General features: G+C 38.1%; 1 protein-coding gene across 3 annotated transcripts in view; it reads right to left on the bottom strand.

Annotated features, from left to right (window-relative positions):
* Positions 1-26,410, bottom strand: part of MALRD1 (MAM and LDL receptor class A domain containing 1) — a 522,662-nt gene that overhangs the window by 158,727 nt on the left and 337,525 nt on the right. For all 3 annotated transcript variants that reach the window (XM_061126168.1, XM_061126170.1, XM_061126169.1), the window contains 2 exons: positions 19,915-20,043; positions 9,279-9,440 (listed from right to left, as the gene is read on the bottom strand). In XM_061126168.1, coding sequence (XP_060982151.1) covers positions 9,279-9,440; positions 19,915-20,043 — 291 coding nt within the window. The remainder of the gene's footprint in view (positions 1-9,278; positions 9,441-19,914; positions 20,044-26,410) is intronic.

The raw sequence follows: 26,410 nt of genomic DNA, 5'->3' as shown, positions 1-26,410 counted from the left end.
TCCATGGGATTTTCCGGGCAAGAGTAGTGGAGTGGGGTGCCATTGCCTGCTCTGGTTCTTTGGGTGAAGGTCCCCCAATTCATGACATCACTTAACCTTACGCCCTCTTGAAAGGCCTTGTCTCCAATGCAGTCACATTGGGAGTTAAGGCTTCGACATCTGAATTTTGAGGTGGGGGTGGGGGGGACACCATTCTGTCCAGGACAATACTTTTGACTTTAATCTGAAAATATCTGTGTAGTTTCCTTGGGAAGATCTACAGGGAACCATGTTCTCCTGGGCTGAGATTTCTGCTGTTTTCACTTCACTCATTCTGATCCCATTTGCTTTTTTATTCCCTTCTGGAATACCTCAAACATTTCTGGTCGAAAGATGGGAATTTTCTAAAATGTGTGAAAAGTACAGTTATTATCTCTTTCTGTATGTGTGTGTAGGTGTGCATGAGTGTGTGTAGATAAGATCAAAGTAAGTGGTCTGACGAACATGTGAGCGAGGGCTGGCTTTTGTATATAACACACCATTTCCTTGACTGAGCCTCAACTCTCCCTGCTCTATCAGAGACCACGGTGAGATGGTGACATAACTCATAAGAAAGAAAAGGTTAAATGGCCCCGAATAAGGACATTAAGAAGTTTCAGGCAGAGCTGTACCTAAGGATAAAGCAAGACAGTGAAGGAAACAGCTTGGATGAAGCTCCAGACTCCAGGGGTTCTATTCTGATGTGGGTGCTCAGTACACAGACTCAGAGAAGACCTTCAGCTCCTCTTGTTCTTCATCTCTGACGCAGGAATAATAATAGTATCTGTTCTGTCTGCCCAACAGGAACTACAGCGATCACCATCAAGCCTGCACGGCTCTGTCAACTAAGTACCAAGTAAGTTCTGTTTGTTGAACACTTAAAGCTTTAAACTACTAATATACACAACAAAGTGTTAGTATCATTAAGATTGCTTACAGATTTACTTTTTGACCTTGGGCTGTGAGTAGAGAATTGCACAACAGTAAGCATGTGGGTCATATAAGGAAATATACTCCATTTCAGTTACCTTCCAAACATTCACTTAATTCAGTTTCCAACACATCATGTGTGGTATTAGAAGGTACTCAGGAAAACTACCCTGCAGTCTTTAATCCAAAAAATTTGTAGTAAATACAGATGAACAAAGATCTAGGTCACGTGAGGCCTACATAAATACTCATTAAGGTCTATTCAATTATAAATTCTGGAAAGAATATAAAAATAGCAGAAGATGTGACTTTGGTATACCCTATCAGAGTTTATAGTCTAATTGTAGAGAGAGTAATTTATTATAACATTAAAAAGAAAATAAAGTTATGAGGGAAGGGAAAAAAGAGATAGCAGCCTTCTGCATTTTGCCTCTGTTAATTTATGTCATGCAAATGTCATTCTTGCCATTAAAACTCATATATACTCAGTCCAAACACTATTCATGTGTAGACTGGAAAGTGGATTAATGCTTGCAGTTTCTTTCTACAACTTTGGTGATGGCTCCAAAAAGACTCATAATAGGTCTGTGATGGACATTGAGAATGCCCTCCTTATGTATCTAATTCTTCATCTTGGTAACAACAAGTGAAAAGATCCATAAACGCAGCTTAATTAACAGCAAGCTTGTGATGCTTAGAAACAGACCGTGGGTTCTTTGAGTCTGTTGGCCTTCTCATAAAGAATTTTGTTTTTCCCAGAGGGTCAACATTAATTAATGTCCTTACAATCTATTTAGCAGCCCATTGTCTCAATGATGCCTAAACAAGTTGAGTGAGCTGCAGTGGTGTAGCCTGGTGATATAATCAGGCCGCTTTGAAAAGAGCACTCAGTAAAAATAAACTGTCTCGCACAGTGATTAACAGGGAGGATAATAAACTGTTCTGTCCACATGATTACTTTTCCTTATCTGTGAACAACATGACTTGTATACCATATTGCATAAAGAACCAGATGGAAGACTTTTCATGTGGTCTTTAATGAACTCACACTAGCTATAAAAGTTAAAAAAAAAAAAAAAAGAAAATAACATAACCATTAATATTCTTTAAATGTTACATAAAAAAGGATCAATAGATCCCTTGTGTTTGTCTTTTGGGACAATGCATGGAAGCTTTCCCATGTCTATCGATTATACTTCTTTTTCTCTAAACTATTATATTGTATTATATTTCCTAAAGGAAATCAGTCCTCTATATTCATTGGAAGGACTTATGCTGAAACTGAAACTCCAATACTTTAGCCACCAGATGCAAAGAACTGATTTATTGGAAAAGACCCTGATGCTGGGAAAGATTGAAGGAAGGAGGAAAAGAGGACAACAGAGGATGAGGTGGTTGGATGGCATCACCAGCTTGATTGACATGAATTTGAGCAAGCTCTGGGAGTCAGTGATGGACAGGGAAGCCTGCCATGCTGCAGTCCATGGGGCTGCAAAGAGTCGGACACAACTGAGCAACTGAATTGAACTGATTATATTATATTGTATTATATATTACTATATTATATGTTAACTATTATATTTCTTCTTGTTGTTTAGTTGCTAAGTGGTGTTTGACTCATTTGCAATCCCATGGATGGTAGCCCACCAGGCTCTTCTGTTTGTGGGATTTCCCAGGCAAGAATACTGGACTGCGTGGCTATTTCCTACTCCAAGGGATCTTCCCAATCCAGGGATCAAACCTCATTTCCTGCACTGGCAGATGGGTTCTTTATTACTCAGCCACCAGGGTAGCCCATTATACTTTTTCATGTTCCCTAAACTGAGCCTACAATAATTCATCCCACTAGTAATATTATACAAGCAGACATGCTCGGTAGTTTTCAAATGCTGTCTTAAGATGAGGAAAGACTGCTACAGATGTTATCTAAAGAACTCCTGGGCATTAGTTACCTAAATGTTACTCTCTGGGTCTTGTGTGAAGTCGCTCAGTCGTGTCTGACTCTTTGCGACCCGATGAACTGTTACCTACCACGATCCTCCATCCATGGGATTTTCTAGGCAAGAGTACTGGAGTGGGTTGCCATTTTCTTCTCCAGGGGATCTTCCCAACCCAGGGATCAAACCCAGGTCTCCCACAATGTAAGCAGACGCTTTACCGTCTGAGCCACCAGAGAAGTCTCCTCTAGATCTTAGTAGCAAATAAATATCAGTTTATTTCTCATAATTTCTCAAGGAAGAGGAACTAATATTTATCCTCAGAGACTATCAGAAAAGGTTAAAAGAAAAAAGTTCCATCTAAACGCATATTGACTCTTGTGATATTTATTATACTGAAAATGTTAGGAAATAAGGGATCAAGACCATCCCCATGGAAAAGAAATGCAAAAAGGCAAAATGGTTGTCTGAGGAGGCCTTACAAATAGCTGTGACAAGAAGAGACACGAAAAGCAAAAGAGAAAAGGAAAGATATTGCCATTTGAATGCAGAGTTCCAAAGAATAACCAGGAGAGACAAGAAAGCCTTCCTCAGCAATCAATGCAAAGAAATAAAGGAAAACAACAGAATGGGAAAGACTAGAGATCTCTTCACGAACATTAGAGATACCAAGGGAACATTTCAGGCACAGATGGATTCGATAAAGGACAGAAATGGTATGGACCTAACAGAAGCAGAAGATATTAAGAAGAGGTGGCAAGAATACACAGAAGAACTGTACAAAAAAGACCTTCATGACCCAGATAATCACAATGGTGTGATCACTCACCTAGAGCCAGACATACTGGAATGTGAAGTCAAGTGGGCCTTAGAAAGCATCACTACGAACAAAGCTAGTGGATATGATGGAATTCCAGTTGAGCTATTTCAAATCCTGAAAGATGATGCTGTGAAAGTGCTGCACTCAATATGCCAGCAAATTTGGAAAACTCAGCAGTGGCCACAGGACTGGAAAAGGTCAGTTTTCACTCCAGTCCCTAAGAAAGGCATTCCCAAAGAATGCTCAAACTACCTCACAATTGCACTCATCTCACACGCTAGTAAAGTAATGCTCAAAATTCTCCAAGCCAGGCTTCAGCAATACGTGAACCATGAACTTCCAGATGTTCAAGCTGGTTTTAGAAAAGGCAGAGGAACCAGAGATCAAGTTGCCAATATCTGCTGGGTCAAGAGTTCCAGAAAAACATCTATTTCTGCTTTATTGACTACACCAAAGCCTTCGACTGTGTGGTTCACAATAAACAGTGGAAATTCTGAAGGAGATGGGAATACCAGACCACCTGACCTGCCTCTTGAGAAACCTGTATGCAGGTCAGGAAGCAACAGTTAGAACTGGACATGGAACAACAGACTGGTTCCAAATAGGAAAAGGAGTACATCAAGGCTGTATATTGTCACCCTGCTTATTTAACTTATATGCAGAGTACATCATGAGAAACGCTGGGCTGTAAGAAGCACAAGCTGGAATCAAGATTGCCGGGAGAAATATCAATAACCTCAGATATGCAGATGACACCACCCTTATGGCAGAAAGTGAAGAGGAACTGAAAAGTGAAAGTGAAAGAGGAGAGTGAAAAAGTTGGCTTAAAGCTCAACATTCAGAAAACTAAGATCATGGCATCTGGTTCCACCACTTCATGGGAAATAGATGGGGAGACAGGGGAAACAGTGTCAGACTTTATTTTGGGGGGCTCCAAAATCACTGCAGATGGTGACTGCAGCCATGAAATTAAAAGATGCTTACTCCTTGGAAGGAAAGTGATCACCAACCTAGCTAGCATATTAAAAAGCAGAGACATTACTTTGCCAACAAAGGTCCATCTGGTCAAGGCTATGGTCTTTCCAGTGGTCATGTATAGATGTGAGAGTTGGACTGTGAAGAAAGCTAAGCGGTGAAAAATTGCTGCTTTTGAACTGTGGTGTTGGAGAAGACTCTTGAGAGTCCCTTGGACTGCAAGGAGATCCAACCAGTCCATCCTGAAGGAGATTAGTTCTGGGTGTTCATTGGAAGGACTGATGCTGAAGCTGAAACTTCAATACTTTGGCCACCTCATGTGAAGAGTTGACTCATTGGAAAAGACCCTGATGCTGGGAGGGATTGGGGGCAGGAGGAGAAGGGGACGACAGAGGATGAGATGGCTGGATGGCATCACCGACTCTATGGGCATGAGTTTGAGTAAACTCCGGGAGTTTGTGATGGACAGGGAGACCTGGCATGCTGCGATTCATGGGATCGCAAAGAGTCGGACACGACTGAACGACTAAACTGAACTGAAGAATTTATCATTAGATAATTTTATAAATCATGAGATATACACAAGTAGAATACTATGATATAATTCCAATTATGTTACTAAATGTACTGCATAAGATAAACTTGCTCACACTATGTTTTTTTTTTAATTACTGAATCAAGTAGAAACTTTATTGGTCAATGTGTACATTAAGAAAGAATGGCAGGATACACATATATGAAGCTTAAAAGTAGTTATACTACTCTACTGGAATGACTAGAGCTTTCTTTTTTCTGCTTATTTAAAATGTTTTAGAAAAAATGTATTTTCAGTAATGTAAAATTCAAGAAAAGAATTCTTGAAGAAAAAAATAAATATTAAGGGCGAAATGCAATAGCTCAGATTTTTTAATGGAGTAAAACTTAAAAATATTCACCACATTTTCCACAAACACATAATTGTGTTGCTATCATGTATGCTAGTGTTTCTTTTGAGGTGTCATTCATGGTTTCAATTATTCTTTTTGTTTTTGGATTTATTCTTCCTCTCCTCTACTTCAACCCTATCACCCATCTACATAATTCATGTTAGTAAATGAATGTATATCCTTTCTCATCCTCTTTTCCATGTTCACATAGTTATTCTATAAATGTTTACATTTGGAGTTAAATGTATGCACAGATAAGAGGGGGTCAGTCATTGTTTTAGAAATATTAGATCACATCATATAATCATTTTGCATGTTATCTCACTCCTTTAAGAATATCTTTTGGAAATCCTTACAAGTCAGCTGTATGGCACTGTACTCTTTTTAGTGGCTGCATGATATCGTGCTCTGTGGATTGAATCAACTACCTTGGCTATTCCTTTAGATTCTTGACAAGGGGCAATTTTGGCCCCTTGGTGGTAGTTGTCAATTTCTAAAGATATTTTGAGCTTTCAACACTGGAGAGAGGAGTGATGCTGGTATTAGCTGGGTAGAGGCCAGGGATACTGCCAAACATCACAGAGTGTACAGGGAAGCTTCACAGCAATTAATTAGATTACCAAAACACCCACCGGGCATACCCTGACCTCAGGGTGTTTGCCACTGGCTGTTCCTCAGGCTAGAACACCCTCTCCTTAGGTCCCTACCTGTATCATTCTCTCACTTCTGTTAAGTCATTTTTCAAATGGCATTTTCTCAATGCAGCCTATTTTGACCAGCTTATTTAAATTACAACCCTCCCCCAATCCATCCTCTAGCCTTCAGGAACATACTTCTTCTATTCTTTCTTCCTCTAACTGACCATATAACTTTTTTACTTATATGTTTATTGATTACTGTTTCCCCCTTCTAGAATGCAAACTCCACTGTGGTGATGATTTTTGTCTGTTTCATCCACTTAATGTTTCCCAGGTCCTAGAATGCTGCTTGGCATTTAATAAATGGATAAATAAATGAACAAGTGAATGATTAAATGATGCATACTCATGTTGAAAGTGAAAGTCACTCAGTTGTATTTGAGTCTTTGTGATCCCATGGATTGTAGTCCGCCAGGCTCCTCAATCCATGGACTTCTCCAGGCAAGAATACTGGAGTGGGTAGCCATTCCATTCTCCAGAGGATCTTCCCGACCCAGGGATGGAACTCTGGTCTCTTGCATTGCATGCAGATTTTTTACCATCTGAGCCACCAGGGAAGCCCCATGTTTATGTTACTTCTCATTTTTTCAACCTCAAACAATGTTGAAGTAAATATCCTTATATACATATGCTTACATAATGGTCTTTATATTTCTATATGGACAGAATGCTTCCCAAAATGGAAAATTTCCCACAACCATGAATGAGTGTCTTTCCCCTCTTTCCCCAATTCCATCACTCAGTCATCTGTGAATGGCTTCTGAAAATCCCTTCCCACCTTATTAATTTGTATTTTTCTGATGAGTTGCAAACTTGAGCATCATTTAATATATTTGTTGATTATTTGAATTTGTTCATCTGTGAATTGGTTATGCAAATCTTCCCTGGTTGGTAAAACTACCATTTCTAATAAGTCTGTAAGAGTTACCTACCTATGTACTTGCAATATGAAAAGAAAAGAATTTTCAAATCTATTATATGCCTGTTGATTTTGTTTATGAAATTTTTAGACCATAGTTATAATTTTATATCTTTAAATACATGTGGTTTATTTATTTATTTATTGTAGCTTTTGGAAGGTAGATACTTCTTTAAATTGCACATAGCTTACCCTATGTTTTCTTGCAAGAATTTTATTATTTTAATTTGTTGTATTTATATTATTAATCCATTTAGAATATGTGGTTGTATATGAAATATTTAGAAGAAAAACTAGAATTTCATTTAATTTCCTTCCAGGTAAATAACTAGCAATTGCAGCATCACACTAAACAATACATCTTTTTCCCAGTGAATTAACCTTTGTTACATACTAAACTCTTCTAATTATTTACCCAAGTGCCTTAATTCTCTATCCTGTTCCATTAACCTATCACCTGGTATATACTAATCTCATCTGTTTTTCAAGGAAATAAAAACTTGATGAAAGGCAGAGGAAATACAATTTGACAGGTCAAAAGGAATAGAAATATTCAACGTGAAGCTGAATTAGGAAACAGCTTTAAACAAAAATGCACATCCAAGCTGTAATTGAAATCATGATATTTTCAATCTGTCTGGAATATATAAATAATAAAAATACTGTTTTCATTTATTGGACATAAAATGGCTAAGCCAATCTTGAATACCTTTTCTATGAAAAATTATTTTGATTCCATGTAATCTTGTTCTTTTTCATTGAGCCTATGCTTCAATTATTTTGGGGAATGTTGTATTAATTAGAGTTCTCCAGAGAAACATAGCCAATAGGATATGTATAAACATAGCAAGGCATTTATTAAAGGAACTGGCTCATGTAATTATGGAGGCTGGCAAGCCCCATATTTGCAGAAAGAAAGCCAAGAGGGCAGTGAAAGTCCAAAGGAAGTCTGTTGGTGAGTTATCTCTTGCTCAGAGAGGCTGGGCTTTTTTGTTCTATTCATGAGTTCAACTGATTGGGTGAGGCCCACCCACTGTATGGCGTGTAACCTGCTCCAGTTTCACCAATTTAAATGTTAACCTCATCCCAAAACACCCTCCAAGATGATACATAAAATTAATCATCACAATTTTTAAGATGATTTTTTTTACCTCAAAGGAAAGCTAGATTTTAACCCTAAGAATAATTTTGTCCCTAAGAAAATTTATCACTGAAAAAGGTTATTTTTAATTCCTAAGAAAGTTTGACTCCTAAGAAAAGTGTTAAGCGTCAGGCAAAATTTCAGGTTGAAAGCAAATGAGAATACACGTTTACTTCTTCTCTGACTCTGTTACTTGTAAACCATTTCAGATCACTTTACTCTCAAGCCACCGGCAGGAAGCAAAACTTGTTCAGGGTTTACTGATGCTCATTCCTTCTATCATCGCTTACCTTTTAAATCGCTACCTCTGTACTTCAGAGGGTCTGGAATGAAACTGATGGCCAGCTGGCTATCACTGTGGTAGCATGCCAACTGTATTTTTTTGTCTACTGTATGCGTTAATCTGAACATCCCCTACTTGTCCCTGCCCCAATTAAGAAATTTTAAGGTCATCTTTGTTGTTGTTATTTAGTTGCTAACTTGTGTCTGACTCTTTTTGCAGCCCCCCAGGCTCCACTCTCCATGGGATTTCCTAGGCAAGAATACTGGAGTGGGTTGTCATTTCCTTCTCCAGGGGATCTTTAAAACCTAGGGATTGAACCCACATCTTCAGCATTGGCAGGTGGATTCTTTACCATTGAGTCACCAGAGAAACCCTGGGCCTTTGGGGTACCATAAATAAAATCTGAGTTTCTTAAAATATGAGTCAGGGACTTCTTTGTTGTAGCAATATCAGTTTTAGGTCTGTTAAATAATTCAGGGAATAACCAGAAGGAACTAACTCTCTTTTCATAAAGGATACTGAGTTCTATCTCCACAAAGACACAAGGAAGGCACTCTGACGTTCATTCAAATAGTTAAAGCAGATTACCAGCCAGTGAACTCTTTGGCCTGGCTATGTCTCCTAGATTTACCTGGTGTGTGATCAGGGTCTGGACTCAATGCTTCTGTAGGAATTTCGCTGCCAATGGCCCAATCCAAGTCATCTTGAGAATCTTGAGTAAGATGGCAAGCTGCGGTCCAGTTTCCTGAAGCTGTTTCAAAACTGCAGCTTCCTGCTGTGCCTGTATATTGGCCTAAGGAAACAAAAACATTAATGGAGTGTTCTGGAAATGTATGTCACACTTGATATTATACTACATTTGTGATGGTTTGAAATTATTAGTTGCATATTATATTATTTAAAAATTTAAAGAACCATGGCATTTGTATTCACTGGAAATATCAGTTGTACACTGAAGCTTTTTTTATCACAGAATCTAGAAGTGCTTGAATACTGTCATTTAGCCATTAAGGATTTACATGGATTGACTAGTAACATTTAGATGAAAGATAAAACTGTATCTATACATGAAGAATGTATATAACATTATGATAATACAGATAATTCAGGTCAAATAAATCAATATTTCCAGTTGTCTGGATGATTAATGCAGCCCCTCTGTCCACTGTAGTGCTTGAGCAGCATGGACCATTAGAAAGGAAAAGTCAATAATTAAATAAAAGTTGCCTTTGGGAGAAGTAGTAAACAGGATGCAAACCCTCTCTGCTACCATACCCATCACCCACATAAACATTTCAGAGCCAGTCACTAAATAATAAAAGAAGTTCTCTTCTAAAAGTGTTGATTGGTAACTCATTAAAAAATTAAGTTGTTCACAATGAGAAAAATTACTAGATAATAACTGATTGTCTACTAGTTAGTCATCTATGAAAAGTGCCATCATAACACCCTGATATCTGCTTTCATTTTTCTTTAATTTTCTTTTTGCATAGCAGTTATTATTTTTGAGCATTCACTGTAAAACTGTGTTACAGAGACAGAATGAATTATTGGATGGTTTAATCAGTATGAATCAACTGAGATTGTCATTGACTTTTTTTTCTTTTTTGAAAGACAAAATTTGTATTATTTTAACACTTCTTCTCCAGATGATTTCTCACTCTGAACTTTTTCTTAACATAAAACTATTATGAGCATGTATAGACACATTGTCACAGGAAAACTTGCTGTTAAAGTGGATGCCAAACATTAGGTATTCAAAGCTTTACTATTTTTATAGAAAACTTTCTGGATCTCAGAGTATTTTCATAAAATATCAGCCTTTTACTTCTTGGGCATTATTGCATCTTACTTCTATACACTAGAATCATTTTTAATTGTGTACATTTTTTTCATTCATTCTCCATGACTTATGATCCATTGGTTTTTACATGTTTATTTATGGGCACTGTATATCTTTTTTATGTTTACATGCCAGTATTATTTGATATAGATAGGTCTATATCATACTTAACGCAATATGGATAAAAGTGAGGAATTTGTTTCTCCAAGTGTTTAGCTAACCAACTGCAAACATCCAGAATCTTCCAAGGTTACAGAAAAGACAGCCATTGTGTGTTTATTAGAATGAAGTCACATACAGGTTCTACTGTATTTCTGTAACAGTAATTATTCTACATCCTTTTTTTATTCTCTGGGATCACCTTTGCCCTAATTCTTCTACTCTATTTAATATTAAGCTTTATATTTGATTCTCAAGATATCTACATGATCAGGATTCATTTTGTTACACTTCAGCCTCTCTAACTCAAATTATGTCACTTTTACTTTTCCCTTTTCTAGGGCTAATCTTGCTAATCAACTGTTTATCAAGCACTGCTATTAGCATTCCAAGGCTTCATTTATTTCAAAGTCATACAAAGTTTCCACATCTTTCAAACATACATTCGTTACTAATTCCTTTCTCACCTTACAAAGGTAGCTAGGGTGCACCTCATGTTAAAAAAAAAAAAAAATCACATAAATGTTAAAAGTCTCACTCTGTATACCTTCCATTCATTATTTCCCATGGCTTTCACACTTTTGTGCAAATGATCCACAAATCCACAGAATGAAATGCAGGTGTTTTTCTACAAATGTTTGTTGAATATTCTGCTTGGAATATGTGATTGTCATCTAAAAGCCAACAATCCTAAAATTAACTCATCATTGATGCCTCCAAATGGGTTCTACTCTGAAACTGATTTATATCATAGCATGAATCTTCTCTTTCTAAAGATTCAAACTTTGAAGTTATCTTTTGATTTTGCACTCTTATTTACATATCTAATCTACCAACATCTGTATATTCTCCCTTCGAAAACTTGTTTAATTCACTCCTTTTTGCAGCTCCATAGTCGCTGTTCTAGTTCCACTGGTTCAAGCTGCCGAGTTAAGAAGCCTCTTTCTTTACTATAACCTTCATTTTATCAACCTCATAAACTCAAAATCCATCAATCATCTTTAAGACTTCTCTTCTGTTATTTCCCTTGCTCAAAATAGTCAGGTGTTCACATTATTTGAAAATGCCCTCAAGACTTCTAGTCCTGAGTACAATAACCTTCCTGTTGATGCAATTTTTTTAAGGCTGAAATTTGTCTTGTCTTCAAACTGTCTCTACAAAATTTTTCAGTAAATTATTTCTTGACTAAAATTGACATTTTGTCAACTTTTATATTAAACTACTCTCTTATTTTTGCATAGTCTCTCCAGCAATTGGATGCCACGTGTCAGTCCTTCCTTTTCTCTCTTGTTCAGGACATAACTGCGGTTTTATTGAGTGAAGAACTGAAGTTTTATGAAGAGTGTCTGAAGAGTCAAAAGTGTCTGAAGAGTCAAACAGCTGCTCCCATCGCTCCAGACTTGGCTCACAGTTTATCTAAGCAATCGTGATGTAATGTTCAAACTTCCCTTGTCTTCACTGGTTTAAGACAGTCCTGGGATACATTTCTGACAATGAGACTTACTAGGAAAAACACACCTAGGAAAATGTTTCTTTATTCTTAAAAATAAACCAAAAGGAAGAAAATCTATCTGTCCTTTCTAGGATATTATGGCAAAGATGCGTAAGGGGAGCTGACTTTATAAGACCGTCCATTATCTGAAGAAGGCAGAACTTAAAGAATTACGAAGGGCATATAGTTCTATACTTTTGATGACAAAAGTTACTAAATTAATTAATTTAGTTGGTTACTAAATTAACCAACTCTAAATTGTTTTTGGACTTCTTGCCATTTGAGAAAATACATTTTCCTTATTGTCTGTATCAGAGATGCATTCAGTTTCAAGTACTGAAAACCCAAATAATAGCATAAAGAGACAAGAATTCATTTATCTCAATTAGCAACAGGTCAGGAAGGCGTCAGCATAAGGTTGGCATCCTGCTGTTGTTCAGTCACTAAGTCAAGTCTGACTCTTTGTGACCCCATGAACAGCAGCATACAAGGCTCTCCTGTCCTTCACTTATCTCTCAATGTTTGCTTAAACTCAAGTCCATTGAATCAGTGATGCTACGTAACCATCTTATCCTCTGCTGCCCCCTTATCCTTTTGCCTTCAATCTTCCCCAGGAGTCAGCTCTTTGCATCAGGTGGCCAATGTATTGGAGCACTACGGTGGTAGTTCCAGTGTGCAGAGTGAAGCACACATTTTCAGCCTTCCTTACTGTCATCTTGTCATCCTCATGCTCATTCATGGTTGCAAGATGATGCTGTACTTCCCAGAACCACAAATATTCATGGCATTGAAAGGAATGGGAAGAGGAAAGAAAAGAAAAGCTTTTTGCCCATTCTGTTGCTTTTTCTTTTTGAAAGTGATACTTTCCCCCAGTTCCCATGTATATCTCACGGGCCTCTACTGGCAACAAAGAATATGGAGAGGATAGTAACTGGCTGGTTATAATGCTGCCCCAAGTAAAACTGGAATTCTGTTTTTTAACAAAAATATGGATAGGCAAGTAGCAGGGATTGTGCTACAGTCTAAACCTGTCAAGGTTCAAATTTCTCTACAAGTGTATTAATTTACCTTCTCTGCTCCATTCCATCTACCAAATAATACTTTTCCTTGAAAGTCCAACCTCGGTCCTATCTTTCCCTTTCCAGATCATGTCAGTTCTCTAGGTGTGTGTGTGTGTGTGTATGTGTGTGTGTGTGTTTTACTACAGTAATTATAGTTGTTACTATTTATTTAGCAACTTATTACTTATTGATTTTGCATTGTCACCCTAATTGTTGTTTACCACCACAGCCTGGTGTGTTACAGTCCATGGGGTCGCAGAGTCGAACACAGCTTAGTGACTGAACAATGACAACCACTGAATTACTATAAACATTTCCATGTGATCAGGTATTATTATTAACTGCATTACGTAAGCCATAATGATTCCACACTAATTATTGAATGATAGATGATATGAACAATTTGTAATATTTCTTGATGATTAATACATATCAATATTTTTGAAATGGTTACGGCTTTAGAAAAAATAATTTCCAAATTGTGAACTTTATCATGATTCCTTGAATGGATTCAAAGCATTACTAACACTCTTAAACAACTGGCATTTTTCCATTGGTACAATATTCAGCCATATGGTTGTATGGTCAGTACAAACATTAATCAACTCACTTATATTAAAGAGATGGCTCCATCATTAATTATTTTTAATTCTCACATCCACATAGCCACCTTATTTTGCAACACCATAACATATAACATGGGCTTCCCTGGTGGTTCACTCGGTAAAGAGTCTGCTTGCAAGGTGGGAGAACCAGGTTCTATCCCTGGATCGGGAAGATCCCCTGAAGAAGGGCATGGCAACTCACTCAAGTATTCTTGCCTGGAGAATTTCATGGACAGAGGAGCCTGGTTGGCTATAGTCCTTGGGGTCACAAAGAGTCGGACACAACCAGAGTGACTAACACAACAATATATAACATAGGACTATTAAATAATTTCTCCTTATTGTGACAAAGCTTCTTGGAAAGTTGTGTTCAAAAGAGTTTTGGAGAATCTGGGTACAGAGGGAAAGACTGTTGATAATGATGTTCATCACTGCAAAAGACAGGAGAGAATGTAACCGCCCCATTCTCTGCTTCCCTAGCTTAGAATATGAAGCACTCTTAATACATGTTTCAGGTAATACATTCCTTCCACGAAAAAAAAAAAAAAGGACATCTTTTCTAATGTAACTATTTCTTTTAAAAAGAATTGCTCTTCTTTCCTATCAACTATGCATTTTTGCAACAAGAGGTAGAGATGCAAAAGAAAAATTTATCTTTGCTCATAACCTACAGTCAAAATTTAGTCATAAGGAATAGCTGCATTTATTGTCTGATGAGTATAAAGGACATGTAAATAAGGCATTCACAATGACTGACAAATTTCCAGAGAATATAAAAACAACAGTATGAAAGAAGCTAACATTAATCCTCAAAGACTGAACAAATATATCCTTTACATAATTTCATTTAATTCTCAAAGCACTCTGTATGTTATTATGTCTGCTGTATAGATAAGGAAAGTGAGTCTCTAAGAATTTAAATAATTGCCCAAGAAATGATGTTCAAAGTAAAAATGAAGACTTCAGTTTAATAATCTCAAAGGTCAATTCTTTCCTTATTTCTTAAAAGGTCACTCTGAAAATGTTCCATTATCCACAGTAGACCCTCTGCCTGCAGGAATCCAGTGCTGATGCCTCTACTACATCCAAAAGACTGAGGGAGTCAATCTGAAGCATCAGTGTTAGTTGCTCAGTCGTGTCTGACTCTTTGTGACCCCGTGGACTGTAGCCCACCAGGCTCGTCTGTCCAAGGAACTCTCCAGGCAAGAATACTGGAGTGAGTTGCCATGCCCTTCTTCAGGCGATCTTCCCAACCTAGGAACTGAACTCAGGTCTCCTGCATTGCAGGCAGATTCTTCACCGTATGAGCCACAGGGAAGCCTTTGCAGAATCAGTAAAGTTACCTGAATATCCTTGTGTGCTTCGCAATGTTCCTTTTGGATATGAACAAAACCTATCAAGATGTTTTAAGAAATGTGACTGTTCACTTCTCAACATATTTCTTTTACTTTAATGAATTCAAATATTTCCTGCTGTTGTCCATCAAAGTCATGGGTAACACTAACAGACATGGGTATGTAATGGACTTCAGTTTTTGAAAATTAAAAATGCCTTTGTGTGTTTTACATCAGTACCTCAAATAGCTGTGGGAAAAATAAAAATCATGTAAGGTACTCTGAGACGAAAAATAAATGAAACAGAAAGAGCATAGGTAGCAGTCACACCTGAAAAACCAAAGGACTTGAAACTCTTTATGTTTTAAAAGTCTATTTTTATATTTTGTCTACAGATGTACAGACACATACACATTATTCTTCATATATACTCCCGAAATAACTGGTGGTAACTTTATTCCTGACAGTACCTGTCAGATTTAAAGAAAATAACCAGGGATCTTTTCATTTACAAACTTTTTAAAAAGCAAAGAACTTCATATTTTAATATATTTCCCCTCTAATTATTTTTCCACAGTATAAAGTCAATTTCTGAAACCTAATACAATGTCTTGTTCATTTTCATATACCCAATACATGAACCATGAACTTCCAAATGTTCAAGCTGGTTTTAGAAAAGGCAGAGGAACCAGAGATCAAATTACCAACATCTGCTGGATCATTGGAAAAGCAAAAGAGTTCCAGAAAAATAACGATTTCTGCCTTATTGACTATGCCAAAGCCAAAGGTTTCCACAGTAACCTGTGGAAAATTCTGAAAGAGATGGGAATACCAGACCACCTGACCTGCCTCTTGAGAAACCTGTATGCAGGTCAGGAAGCAACAGTTAGACCTCGACATGGAATAACAGACAGGTTGCAAATAGGGAAAGGAGTACATCAAGGCCGTATATTGTCACCCTGCTTATTTAACTTATATGCACAGTACATCATGAAAAACACTGGGTTGGAAGAAGCACAAGCTGGAATCAAGATTGCTGGGAGAAATATCAGTAACCTCAGATATGCAGATGACACCACCCTTATGGCAGAAAGTGAAGAAGAACTAAAGAGCCTCTTGATGAAAGTGAAAGAGGAGAGTGAAAAAGTTGGCTTAAAGCTCAACATTCAGAAAACTAAGATCATGGCATCCAGTCCCATCACTTCATTGCAAACAGATGGGGAAACAGTGGAAACAGTGTCAGACTTTATTTTTTTGGGCTCCAAAATCACTCTAGATGGTGACTGCAGTCATGAAATTAAAAGACACTTACTCCTTGGCAGGAAAGTTATGGCCAACCTAGACAGAACATTAAAAAGCAGAGGCATTACTTTGCCAACAAGGTATCCATCTAGTCAAGACTATGTTCCAGTAGTCATGTATGGATGTGAGAGTTGGACTATAAAGAAAGCTGAGTGCAGAAGAATTGATGCTTTTGAACTGTGGTGCTGGAGAAGACTCTTGAGAGTCCCCTGGACTGCAAGGAGATCCAACCAGTCCATCCTAAAGAAGATCAGTCCTGAGTGTTCATTGGAAGGACTGATGTTGAAGTGGAAACTGCAATATTTTGGCCACCTGATATCAGCAAAGAACTGACTCATTTGAGAAGATCTTGATGCTGGGAAAGATTGAAAGCAGGAAGAGAAGGGTACAACAGAGGATGAGATGGCTGAATGGCATCACCAACTCAATGGACATGAGTTGTGTAAACTCCGGGAGTTGGTGATGGACAGGGAGGCCTGGTGTGCTGCAGTCCATGGGGTCACAAAGAGTCAGACACGACTGAGTGACTGAACTGAACTGAAGTATTTAGAAGGTGGTTCATAGTTCAATTTAGGAATAGGAATAAATGGAAGAGTTTAATTTTTATATAAACATTCTCAATATATGTATATTTTTACATGAGAGAAAGATAATTTACTATCTATAATAAATTTTCTATATGCATGTAACAGCTGTCCCTCTTGTCCCATTGGATTATGTACCTCACTATCACCATATTCTTATTATTTTTCCTTTAGAACCTTCTTAAACTTTGCCAAGTTTTTAATGTTTTTACTTGTGATTATTAAAGCTCTACTTGTCATGTCTTGTGGGGAGAATGGTGGTTTCAAAATGCTTCAGAGCACTGTTTATGAACTTCATTGAAATCAATTTCTTACAGCCAATTAAAATATACATATATATATATATATTTGATTAATGTAAAAGAAGCTAAAAATAATACTAGGAACTATTAGTTAATATATTATAAATTTCATTGGAGAAAATATACAATATAGAGGAAACAATATTTTATAAAATTAAGATTATATATTGTTGTATTAGTAGTACAGTTTTAAAAAGTACCAATCATTTACACTTTTTTATGCTTGATTTAAAATGAAAAGATGGGGTGAATGTTGATAATATGCTAACTGAAATAAGCCAGTCACAAAAGGACAAGTACTGTGATTCCACTTAGATGAGGTACCTAGAGTAATCAAGTGAATAGAAAAAAATTAGATGGGTGGTGGTTGGGGGCTGAGAGTTAGGGAGAAGGAAGGGCTGTTGCTTAATTGGCATAGGGTTTTAGTTTTTCAAGATAAAAAAGTTCTGGTTATAGGTGGTGATATTGGCTGCACAACAATGCAAATATACTTACTGCCCCTGAACCGTAACATTGAAAGGCAAGAATAGTACATTTTATTGCACATATATTTTACCACAAATAAAAAAATAATGGATCCAAAAAGGATAAATGAACACTGCAGAAGCATTGTCACTGTACCATCTTGAAAACAATACTGAGCTAAAAATAACAAACACTTAACCACGGCTTGAGTATTACTCCTTCCCAGTGCATGTGTGATGTTTTCCCATTGAGAAGTGGAGTCTACACTCTTCCTTCCTTTGAATCTAGTCTAGACTTTGTTACCTGCATGACCATTAGGAAGAGTCAGGAGGGACATTCTGAAACTTCTCAAGTGAAATCATAAACACACTTGCTATTTTTCCACAGACTCCTGGGATGCTTGCTCTTGGAACATTCACATGTGTGAATGAAAAGTGTTGCCTGCCACGTCCGTAAACAAAGAATGTTGTAGCTCTCAGCCACCACCGCCTCCCCCATGGTGAGCCCTGAGGGAACTCGGGGTAGAAACAGCAGGCTGCCTGCCCTCAAGCCCTCGGCCTCTGCAGCCGCCACAGCAGTGTACCCTGCGGGGACTCCGGATGGGAGAAACAGGTGGCACCCTAGAGAGCTGAGATGGATATCAAAAGAGTGACTTCAGTGAGCCCACAGTCTTGCATCTTCCCACACACAGAAAAGCACTAACTTCCTTAAGATATCTGGTTTTCTTTAATTAACAGTACTCTTCTGATGTCTGGACTACCTTGTCTTTGTTGCAAAATTCCTATATAATCTGGCTCTATCTGGACCTCTTGGGAACACTAGCTCAGAGCTATCTGAGAGGCTGTCTTGTAGGCGTGAGTCCTCCAAGGAGCAGTGGTACTAGTATTTAGTAGTTACAGTAGTGGTGGTGTTGGTCACCCAGTTGTGTTCGACTGTGTGTGGCCCTGTGGACTGTAGCCCGCCAGGCTTCTCTGTCCCTGGGATTCTCCAATCAAGGATACCAGAGAGGGTTGCCATTCCCTTCTCCAGGGGATCTTTCCGACCCAGAGATAGAACCCTGGTCTCTCACATTGCAGGCAGATTCTTTACCATCTGAGTCACTAGACTCCTCCAAAGACACCGCAATTCTCAACTTTCAGGTTGCGCGTTCATTTTTTCAGTCAATACATGGTAAAAAGCCAACCCCGTGAAAGATGTCTGACTAACCTGTGATAGTCCAAGCCACACCAATTGCCCTAGAAGTTGATTCCATGCTGATCCATACGGAGAAACCAAAGAGCACACACGTGCCAAATAAATAAGAGATACCACCAACTTGGAAGTGTTCCTCCAGGTCTAGATGTCCCAGTTTGAGCCATGCGGATCTAAGACAAGCTGCCTCAATGATTCCTTCCTAAGTTACTGACCCACAAAATTGCAAACCAAATGAAACTTGTTTGGACCACTAACTCTTAGGGTACTTTGTTACACAGTAAATGCTAATTGCAACAGGTAGCCTGTGTGGTATATGAATTCTCATCAGTAAGATATATGAAAAATAAATTCTTTGGATTTAAGTATGTGCTCATGTTTTAAAATTACATACTTGGCTTTATACATGACTTTAAAAATCATTTGAATTAAAGTTTGAATTTTAAAAATGTGGCTCATGTATTCTTTTTCCAGTGTAATGTAATTAATAAAATTAATCATTAAACTAGTATTTATTCAAGGTCCTCATTTTTTGCCTCATCTATAAAATCAGCCATTGGTGGGGGTTGGGGGGGGAGAAATGAAAACAGTAATGAGAATTGATGAAGAAATGTAGACTGCTAGTTCAATTTCTGACAGTTTGAATTCTAATTCTGCACACAGTTCTATACAATGACATAATGGGAAATTTTTGTCACACAATTTGCTATAGATTTGCTGCAGTTTTTAGTATGGGGATAAAAAGGATGGTAGGGCTTCTATTTAAATATCTTCAGAGAGAAGCTGGAAAAATATTTTGAATGTTCTAAGTCTACTCTAGTGCATGAAAAGAATATTTCTTCTCATTCACCAATGTCAATAAGTTACTTTACTAATACAGCGAAACTCTGCGCAGAACTGGCAGCATCAGAACAGTCAAATACACTTACCACAGTGAGTTTCATCAGACCCATCAGAGCAGTCTGGTTTATAGTCACAGACAAGGTGGGATGCAATACACTTCTTGTTGTGGCACAAAAAATCAGTGGCTTCCGGGCAACTCTCAGAAGTCTCTCCCACTGGAGAAAAACAAAGTAACAATCACAAACATCATTTTGTAATACTTTCATTATATTTCAATGCTCCCTTTGTTTTATAGATCCCACAGTCTTAGATAAGTTCAAGATTTGAATCATTGCCCAAGAGAGACTTTAGATGACTCCTCATCTCTCAGTCACACCTGGAACTGTTCAGCAAGTAATAGAAACTGCACTTTGAAAATATCTTTTAAGCAATCAAGGGCTGACCATTGTCTATTACATAAACCCAAACTCCCAATCAAGGCATTAAAATCTTTTGATTTTAGGTTCCAGCTTGGTTTTCCAGGTGCAACTCTTCTCTGAAGCACCTGCAGCTAAACTCTATCCTAGGACTGAGGGCTTCACCAAGATGCCACTTGCTCTGTGTTTTTGCCATGTCCTCATAAATATTTCTTCCTTTGCCTGTAGTGATCATTCCCTCTTTTGGTCCTAGTGGTCTGTTCAATCTTAAGACCCAAGGAAACAACTTTTTTCTCTACTCTGGTCTCACCTTCTCTTTGCCATCCAAGCCTCAGGTTGGACACTCCTTATTTCATGCTGCCTAAGAGCACTTTTGTTTCTATATTAAATGCTTACCACCCTGTATAAGAGCTGTTTACACATCTGTCTGTCCTTACAGACTTCAGGCTCTTTTGACACAGGATTTTTTAGCTGTGTTTTTTGGGCCTAATACAGCACTCAGTATACGATTTGTGCTTTATAAATGCTAGTTATAATAATTGAAGGTATAATGGTATCATCTAAAGGTGACTTAGAAAAGCAGATTGATGGACTTCCCTGGTGGTCTAATGATTAAGAATTTGCTGGCAAATGCAAGGGACACAGGTATGATCCCTGGTCCGGTGAAGATCCCACATAACATGGAACAACTAAGTCTGTGTGCCGTAGATACTGAGTCCATACTCTATAGAGCCTGTGCTTGGAAACAAGAGAGGCCAACCCAGTGAGAAGCTGGCTCTCTGCAACAAGAGAAAGTTCAGGCAGCAACAAAGACCCAGTTCAGCCAAAAATAAATGAAAAAAAATTTTTTAAAGCAAATCAACATAGCAATTCACATGTTTGCATATAATTTCAACTGACACAAAGTCTAATGATAATACTTTATAGCTTCAAAATTATATACATTAAAGGTCTAAAGCTATTGTTATCGAATTCAACATATTAAATAAACCTCAGCAATTCCTTTGTTACATAGATTACTATGGGTTTGGACCAGTGTGACTGTGGTGGGAGTAAGTCACTCAAAAATAGGCAGTATTTTCATGAAGGAAAAGAGTAAATCTCTTTCATAAAAGTGCATTTCCACAGTCTTTGAGTCATTTCCATAATATAACAGTTAAAACCTGAATAATTTCCAGAAACAATTTACCAGTAAAATGGAGTCTAAATATAAGATTGAAGAGAGGGAACCTAAAAGAACAGCCAATATTCAGACCGTGGATATCAGTAACATGAAGAATTAAAGCTTATGTTCTTTGAGTGATGTAGAATCTTTGCCACATAACTTTCATTAACATTAGTGAGAACTTACTATTAACCCAGAGCAGTATGTGGACACTGTTCAGTATGCAAGTCTATGCACTGGAGATTATTTTATTTTTCTATGTCATAGGCTGTGAAGTTATATAATTACTCCACAGAGGAAATGTGTTTTAATTTATAATCTAAATAATTGGTTCTTTAGTTTTAAAAAAATGACCAAGAGAGGCTTCATCACTAAATGAGGCTTATTTCCTTAACAATATAGAATAGAAAAAGAAGAGAGAAATCATATAGTATAGTGAATTATAGTATAATTATAGTAAACTCTGGCATAGACCAGAGTATCTATGGTATAGTTCAGTCACTAAGTCATGTCTGACTCTTTCTGATCCCATGGACTGCAGGATGCCAGGGTTCCCTGTCCATCACCAACTCCCAGAGCCTACTCAAACTCATGTTCATCAAGTCAGTGATGCCATCCAACTGTCTCATCCTTGGTTGTCCCCTTCTCCCACCTTCAGTCTTTCCCAGCATCAGGGTCTTTTCCAATGAGTCAGTTCTTCGAATCAGGTGGCCAAAGTATTGGAGTTTCAGCTTCAGCATCACTCCTCGCAATGAATATTTAGGACTGATTTCCTTTAGGATTGAATGGTTCGATCTCCTTGCAGGCCAAGAGACTCTCAAGAGTCTTCTCCAACATCATAGTTGAAAAACATCAATTCTTTAGCACTCAGCTTTCTTTATAGTCAAACTCTCATATATGTACATGACTACTGGGAAAACTATAACTTTGACTAGAGGGACATTTGTCAGCAAGGTAATGTCTCTGCTTTTTAATATGCTGTCTAGGTTGATCTTAGCTTTTCTTCCAAGAACAAGCAGCTTTTAATTTCATAACTGCAGTCACCACCTGCAGTAATTTTGGAATCCAAGAAAATAAAGTTTCTCACTGTTTCCATTGTTTCCTCATCTATTTGCCATGAAGTGATGGGACCAGATGCTATGATCTTGGTTTTCTGAATGTTGAGCTGTAAGCCAACTTTTTCACTCTTCTCTTTCACTTAAATCAAGGGGCTCTTTAGTTCTTCTTCACTTTCTGCCATAAGGGTGGTGTCATCTGCATATCTGAGGTTATTGATATTTCTCCTGGCAGTCTCGATTCCAATTTGTGCTTCATCCAGCCCAGCGTTTCTCATGATGTACTCTGCATATAAGTTAAATAAGCAGGGTGACACTATACAGCCTTGATGTCCTCCTTTCCCTATTTGGAACCAGTCTGTTGTTCCATGTCCAGCTCTAACTGTTGCTTCTTGACCTGCATACAGATTTCTCAGGAGGCAGGTCAGATGGTCTGGTATTCCCAACTCTTTAAGACTTTTCCACGGTTTGTTTTGATCCACACAGTCAAAGGGTTTGGCATAGTCAATAAAGCAGAAGTAGAGGTATTTCTGGAACTCTCTTGCTTTTTCGATGATCCAGTGGATGTTGGCAGTTTGATCTCTGGTTCTTCTGTCTTTTCTAAATCTAGCTTGAACACCTGGAATTTCATGGTTCATGTACTGTTGAAGCCTGGCTTGGATAATTTTGAGCATTACTATGCTAGTGTGTGAGATGAATGTAATTGTGCAGTAGTTCAAACATTCTTTGTCATTGCTTTTCTTTAGAATTGGAATGAAAACTGACCTTTTCCAGTCCTGTGGCCACTGCTGAGTTTTCCAAATTTGCAGCACTTTCACAGCATCATCATTTAGGATTTGAAATAGGTCAACTGGAATTTCATCACCTCCACTAGCTTTGTTCATAGTGATGCTTCCTAAGGCCCACTTGACTTCACACTCCAGGATGTCTGGCTCTAGGTGAGTGATCACACCATCATGGTTATCTGGGTCGTTAAGACCTTTTTTGTACAGTTCTTCTGTGTATTCCTGCCACCTAATCTTCTGCTTCGGTTAGGTCCATACCGTTTCTGTCCTTTATTGAGCCCACCTTCACATGAAATTTTGCCTTGGTATCTCTAATTTTCTTGAAGAGATCTCTAGTCTTTCCAATTCATTTATTTTCCTCTATTTCTTTGCAATGATCACTGAGAAAGGCTTTCTTATCTCTCCTTGCTATTCTTTGGAACTCTGCACTGAAATGGGTATATCTTTCCTTTTCTCCTTTGCCTTTTGCTTCTCTTCTTTTCTCAGTTCTTTGTAAGTCCTCCTCAGATAACCATTTTGCCTTTATCCATTTCTTTTTTGGGGGGATGGCCTTGGTCACTGCTTCTTGTACAGTGTCACAAACCTCTGTCCATAGTTCTTCAGGCACTCTGTTTATCAGATTGAATCCCTTGAATCTATTTCTCACTTCCACTGTATAATTGTAAGGGATTCGATTTAGGTCATACCTGAATGGTCTAGTGCTTTTCCCTATTTTCTTCATTTTAAGTCTGAATTTGGCAATAAGGAGTTCATGATCTGAGCCACAGTCAGCTCCTGGTCTTGTTTTTGCTGACTGTATAGAGCTTCTCTATCTTTGGTTGCAAAGAATATAATCAGTCTGATTTCGGTGTTGACCACCTGGTGATGTCCATGTGTAGAGTCTTCTCGTGTTGTTGGAAGAGGGTATTTACTATGACCAATGTGTTCTTGGCAAAACTCTGTTAGCCTTTGACCTGCTTCATTTTGTACTCCAAGGCCAAATTTGCCTGTTACTCCAGGTATCTCTTGACTTCCTAGTTTTGCATTCCAGTCCCCTATAATGAAAAGGGCACCTTTTTTGGTGTTAGTTCTAGGAGGTCTTGTAGGTCTTCATAGAACTGTTCAACTTCAGCTTCTTCAGCATTACTGGTCAGGGCATAGACTGGGATTACTGTGATGTTGAATGATTTATCTTGGAAACGAATAGAGATCATTCTGTTGCTTTTGAGATTGTACCAAAGTGCATTTAAGGCTTTTGGTTGACTATGATGGTTACTCCATTTTTTCTAAGGGATTCTTGCCCACAGTAGTAGATATAATGGTCATCTGAGTTAAATTCACCCATTCTAGTTCATTTTAGTTCACTGATTCCTAAAATGTCGATGTTCACTCTTGCCATCTCATGTTTTACCAGTTCCAATTTGCCTTGATTCATGGACCTAACTTTCCAGGTTCCTATGCTATATTGCTCTATACAGCACATCCACAACTGGGTGTTGTTTTTGCATTGTTTCGACTCTTCATTCTTTCTGGAGTTATTTCTCTGCTGATCTCCAGTAGCATATTGGGCACCTACAGACCTGGGGAGTTCATCTTTCAGTGTCTTATCTTTTTACTTTTTCATACTGTTCCTGGGGTTCTCAAGGCAAGACTACTGAAGTGGTTTGCCATTCCCTTCTCCAGTAGACCACGTTTTGTCAGAACTCTCCACCATTACCCATCCATCTTGGGTGGCCCTACATGGCATGGCTCACAGTTTCATTGAGTTAGACAAGGCTGTGGTCCATGTGATCAGTTTGGTTAGTTTTTTGTGATTGTGGTTTTCATTATGTCTGCCCTCTGACAGATACAGATTAAGAGGCTTATGGAAGCTTCCTAATGAGAGAGACTGACTGAGGGGGAAACAGTCTTGTTCTCATGGGTGGGGCCATGCTCAGTAAATCTTTAATCCAATTTTCTGTTGATGGGTGGGGCTGTGTTCCCTCCCTGTTGTTTGACCTGAGGCCAAACTATGGTGGAGGTAATGAAAGAAAGGGGCACTTCAGTGCCCCCTACCCTGCAGCAGGCCACCATCGACCCACGCCTCCGCCAGAAACTGCTGGACACTCTCGGACAAGCTGTGGGGTCACTGCTCCTTTCTCCTGGGTCCTGGTGTGCACAAGGTTCTGTTTGTGCCCTCCGAGAGTCTGTTTTACCCTGCCCTGTGTAAGTTCTGACAGCTCTATGGTGGGGTTAATCTATGGTATATGGGTTGCACAAATTAAAAAGAGACGGCAATTCTAAGAAATGTAGATGTTTTTTAAGAGTATGGTCAGTCAGACTGGTGTTAGGAAAGTCAGCATGGTCAATAGAAGAGGTACATTATTTTCCTGAGCATGTCTTGTCTGTCTTTAACCATTTTCAGTTTCTTCATTTAGTCAAAATGACAAAAGCAGTACCTATTCACCTGGTCAACAGATATATGAAATGAAAGATAATCTCACATATACTGTAGTTAATGAGGAGGAGAGTGGAAAGAGCATTGGTGCTCATAGGAGCAAGTTGCAGATACCCTGGCTGGCAGAAAACAGTATATGAAACAGAAGAAATATTTATTTTAGTTTAAAAAGTAAAGACTGACAGAGCCCTAAAGACCTAAAACTAAAATATGATAAATGGAAAAGTCCCAAAAGAAGAAAAGGTCTGCAAAATGATGTAGCCATAAGAAGTGAATATTTAATTCAACAAAAAGCATGGGGAATTTATAGGACTAATCCACTGTGGATCTGAATACATTGTCCCCACCTAAAGTGACATCAATTGAAAAGTGGCATCATTCTTCTTTGTAACAGAATTGACAGTAAAGAAATCATTGCCCATATAAATTTTTATTTGGAGTAAAATAGCTTTGCACACAGGATTCATTACACAGAACTTAACATAATCATTCTACAGGCTCTATTTGTGGGCACACACTCATTTTATCATCTCTTTCAAGTGATGATATTCAGTATGCTCTGGGATTTCAGACAGCAAAATTTACATGGGCAGATATTTTTAAACACCTTTACTTCTCATGCAGAATATTACCACATGAAGTACATAAAAGATGTGATGATAATGGCCAGACCCATTATTGAAAACCATGTTATTCAGTTGGTAAGGTCATGTCTCCTCAGGCTGCTCTTCACTGGGACAGTTTC

The sequence above is a fragment of the Dama dama genome, chromosome 23 (genome assembly GCF_033118175.1).
Source record: "Dama dama isolate Ldn47 chromosome 23, ASM3311817v1, whole genome shotgun sequence".
In the NCBI taxonomy this organism is placed as follows: domain Eukaryota; kingdom Metazoa; phylum Chordata; class Mammalia; order Artiodactyla; family Cervidae; genus Dama; species Dama dama.
The sequence above is the reverse complement of the archived record's forward strand: the minus strand, read 5'-3'. Positions and strand labels throughout refer to the sequence as shown.